Raw genomic sequence first — 4,744 nt, forward strand, 5'->3', positions numbered from 1 at the left:
TTTATCCAACCGCTACCGCAAATATACCCCTAAAATGCGGTACGTACGAAGCATCCCACTCGATGCTTTCTCCAAATTGGAGTTTGGGATTTGTGCGTTCCGCACAAATAAAATAATTGATAGACCAAATTACCCCTAAATTTAATCAAAATTTACGAGCTATTTAAAACCCTTATTTTTTCCTAAATAGATGAGAAACCCTATTTTCTCTTCCATTGGATGTCTTTCTCTAGCCAACTCCCAGTAATTAGGAGAGGAAAAATTCTTTGGTTCGTTTTTCGAAAGGTGGATATCATATTCTCTGCCGTCTTTAAATTCTTTAGCATGTTTGTTTTTTTTTTTCAGTTTTTTGAGAGAAACATGTTTTTTAAATTGTTAAATTTCTTCAAAGTTTATTGTATTAAAAAGAACTTGTGCCCAAAATTTTTTCTTTTTTTGTTGACATTTGATGGTATTTTGCCTAATCAGATTTGTTAAATACAATTATTTTAGTTTAATTTTTACCTTTTTGTACTGTAGGCGATACTTTTGGGGGTATATAATGTCTAAAAGTAAGGATATTGAGAGCATTGAATCTCGCACAAAAGCAACATGGGAAAAAAAATATTATTCATATATTTTGTGACCTCTGTTTAAAAGAAATTGAAGTAGGTAATCGACCAGGAACTCACTTTAATAAGAATGGTTGGAATAACATAGTTAACAATTTTAAAAAAGAAACAAATAGATATTACGATAGACATCAGTTATAGAATAAGTGGGATCAACTAAAGAAGGAATGGAAGCAATGGAAGCAATTGTTAAAAAATGAAACTGGAATTGGATGGGATTCATGGAGGAGAATCGTTGATGCAGCAGATGAGTGGTGGCGGGATAAGCTAAAGGTATATATTTCACATATAATACATAACATCTGTATATTTTATTATTCTTCATATTTAACAATCAAGTTGTATTTAGGTTTAATAATATATTGTTCATTAAAACATGTAGGTTTATCCAGAAGCTGCCAAATTTAAGTTACAAGGAATCGAACTTGATCTTGAAGAGAAATTAGACCGGATGTTTTTGAATACTGTAGCAATGGGAGATGATGAATGGGCACCATCATCAGGAGTTATTCCTAATAATCAAGTGGATACATTGAAGGATAAGACAATATCAGAGGTTGTGGGAGTTGATGATTCTGATGAGGAACCTTACATGCCAACAGCATTAGATGACACATTAGGTGATGCAGAATTTCATAGTAATGAGCCAACAAGAAAGCCCATTATACTTCGAAGGTCTAAGAGAGTAGTTGATGCATCAGCCTCAAATGTTTCAAGAAAAAAGCAAACAAAGGCAGTGGGAGCTGCTAAACTGTCAACTTAGATCGATCGTTTATGCGATGTGATTGAAAGTAGGAACTCAATGTTGAAAGAAAAATCAGTATCGGAATCTGCAATCACCGAGGCAATTCGTCCTTTGGACACCATTCAAGAGATTCCTAGAAATAGCTCACTTTATTACTTTGCTACTACATTGCTAATGAATAAGGATAAAAGGGAAATGTTCATGGTACTTGAAGCAGACTCAAAAGAGTGGTGGCTCAGGATGGAAGAAGCGGCGAACAAAAAATAGGATAGTTTATTGCCTTTAGGATTATTTATGAATAATTTTTCTCTTTAGCAATATCATTTGATACTATTTTGATGTTTTGTTAGCACATCAATAAATAGCAAAAACAATGATGAATTTTTTGTATTCGTATTTTAATATACAAAAATTTTTCATTAAACTTATATTTCATTTGTGGTCGATTTGTGTTATTGTAATGTAGAATGCATATGAATAGGTTCTGAGAGTATAAGGCATATTAATATGAATTTGGTTGTATAGTTATAAAAGCATTTTATAAATTTCATGATGTAGGTAATGGTCCTAATGGATTGTTATGTTACTCACAGTTCTTCAAATAATGAAAATGAATACACTGACAATGAAAGTCATTGTGAAGCAATATTGGAGGACGATATTGACTATGACAACTTCGTATTTGTACGAAGTTGTTTAATATCTATGTATTACCAAAAGTACATATGCAAAACTCCGTGTATGACTTCAAAACAAACAGGAGAAGTTTGGGTGCGAGATGTATTATACGGACATAGGGATCGATGCATGATAAACTTTAGAATGCCAAAGGAAGTCTTCGTTAGTCTATTACATGATTTGCTAACCAAATATGGTTTGAAAGGATCAAGAAATATTTCGACAATAGAAATTCTAGCAATGTTTTTATACATATTGGGACATGGAGCATCAAAGAGAGTTATACGTGAGCGTTTTCAAAGATCAGGCGAGACAATCAGTAGGTGTTTTACGTACATCCTTTCTTGTGTTTCACGTATGGCCTGCGACATAATTACGCCACTTGATTCACAATTCAACAACATTCCAGAACCAATAAGAAAAGATCAAAGATATATGCCTCATTTCAAGGTAAAGTAGAGCAATATTACCATTTTTTTGTTGATAAATTTATTTTTTTGACTTTGCCTTGAATAAACATTGTTGAGATTTTCATATGTATTTCATTCTTAAGAAATGAATACTTGTAGGATTGCATAGGTGCGATCGATGGAACTCAAGTGCAAGCTCGTTTACCTCCCAAAAAACAAGTACCTTACATTGGAAGGTCAGGTAAACCGATACAAATGTTATGGCAGTGTGCGATTTTAACATGTGCTTTACATTTGTGTACGCTGGTTGGGAAGGTACCACACATGATACTAGGATTTTTTTGAGGGCACTAAGAACTCCAGAATTGAAGTTCCCTCTTCCTCCACTTGGTATTCATTTTGATTAAGTTTACTATTTTAAATAATCCTTTCTTTTTTTTCTATTAAAAGAATTATAATGTTTTTAATACATGCTTATCAGGAAAGTACTATCTTGTTGATGCGGGATATCCTCAAATTAGAGGATTCTTACGACCGTATAAGAATCAAAGATATCATCTTCCAGATTTTCGTCGAGGTGGGCAACCATTAGGTTTACAAGAGGTATTCAATCGTACGCACTCATCATTACGTAGTGTGAGACCCCAGATAGTCCTATATATGAGATATAATAGGGCTAAACTCTTAACCCGGCTTAAGCATTTTGGGTGGTGGCAAGGCCCAAGAGGTTAAGAGAGTTAAGCGTGCTAGGACGGGAGTAGTCCTAGGATGGGTGACCCCCTGGGAAGTCGGGGCGTCACACGTAGTGTGATCGAGAGAACTTTTGGAATTTGGAAGAAGAAGTGGAATATATTACGAGATATGCCTAGTTATCCATTCAACAAGCAAGTACTGATAGTAGTTGCAACAATGGCAATACATAATTATATACGAAGGCATTGCTCACGGAATGATAAAGATTTTAAGGAATATGATGAAAATCCAGATTATGTGCCTGAAGTGGAAAGAGATGATGATAGGGACAATGATGACGATGGTGAGGATTGTATCTGACGACGGGGTTAATGAAATGACCCAATTGAGGGATAATATTGCAGCTAGTTTAAGGAATAGATGATCATTCAGCTTTACTATGTTCTTAATTTGAAAACGCATATTTACAGATTAATTATTTTTAACTTTATGAAAAACCTCATTAGTATGTTGGATTTGGTATTTCGAAAGAAATTTAATTAGTGCTTGTTTTTTTCTTTAACTTTAATTTTCGGAGTTCGCTTTCAATTTGTATGTCATGGTGTTCATGTAAATCTGCCACTTTTATGGATACTAGTTATAGTGCACGTGCAATGCATGTAACATTTAATTAAATTAAATTTATATTTATATTTTAAATTTAAATAATTATTGGTGGTATAAATTTATTTATCAGTTAAATTTTTTCTAACATTAATTTTTTTTAATGTGTATCCAAATTTTAAAAATTTGAAGTAATTCTAAATTTTAAATTAATAAATTCAGATTTAAATTTATGAATAAAACTTAAATTTTGAAATTAATTTTGAATCCATAATTTCAATATAAATAATTATTAAAGACATTAATTTATTTATCATCCCATCTATTTTTCAAAATTGATATATTTTCAAGTTAATTAATTATTTTCAATTTGAAATACTGTTTACACACCCAAAATATTGAAATTTTAATTAATTTCAAATTTTAAATTAAAATATTAATTCACATTTGAAATTATGAACCAAATTTAAAATTTAAAGTTGATTTAATAAGCTTATTTAAATCATTTTATTTTTCAAACCTTTTTTTTTAATTAGCTAATTGAGAGATAGTAGATACAAAATATTTTCAATGTTTGTTGCATAGAGATTTTCGTTTTTTTGATAAGTATGGAATATTATTTTATGGGGCGCTTGTGAAAAATATTCTACAGCAAATATCCTTCAGTTGACAAAAATTTGGATAAGTATAAATTTCTTTCTATTCTCGCAAATGAAATGCAATATTTTTTCCGACTAAAAAAAGGTTTGTCTGTGTCAACAATTATTTTAATAATTATCTCAAATCAATATCAATTTGTGAATCATATTTATCTACAAATTTAAAATTTTAAATTGTAAATTTATATGTTATATTTTATTGAAAAAATATCTCATATTTCAAATATTAATAGGTAAAATTGAGATAATTTTTATATATTCACCTTTTAAAATATATGATTAAATATTATATATGCGGAAGGTATTATGTGATTGGATATTATATAGGGGGTGGATATTATGTGT

General features: G+C 30.7%; 1 protein-coding gene and 1 long non-coding RNA gene across 3 annotated transcripts; both read left to right on the forward strand.

The window, feature by feature from the left end:
- Nucleotides 221–1,784, forward strand: LOC109706594. The gene is made up of 3 exons (XR_002215260.1): nucleotides 221–285; nucleotides 520–884; nucleotides 994–1,784. It is a non-coding gene; the product is annotated as an uncharacterized LOC109706594 (long non-coding RNA).
- Nucleotides 2,597–3,197, forward strand: LOC109725923. Of its 2 annotated transcripts, none has more exons than XM_020255328.1 (3): nucleotides 2,597–2,680; nucleotides 2,760–2,834; nucleotides 2,926–3,197. In XM_020255328.1, exons 1-3 carry the CDS (start codon nucleotides 2,623–2,625, stop codon nucleotides 3,174–3,176), a joined length of 384 nt encoding a protein of 127 aa, XP_020110917.1. In that variant the 5' UTR covers nucleotides 2,597–2,622; the 3' UTR covers nucleotides 3,177–3,197. The 2 variants fall into 2 exon arrangements, 1 of the variants encoding a protein (XP_020110917.1); XR_002220383.1 differs by having other exon boundaries at nucleotides 2,604–2,685.

This window comes from Ananas comosus, linkage group 2 (assembly GCF_001540865.1).
Source record: "Ananas comosus cultivar F153 linkage group 2, ASM154086v1, whole genome shotgun sequence".
NCBI lineage: Eukaryota > Viridiplantae > Streptophyta > Magnoliopsida > Poales > Bromeliaceae > Ananas > Ananas comosus.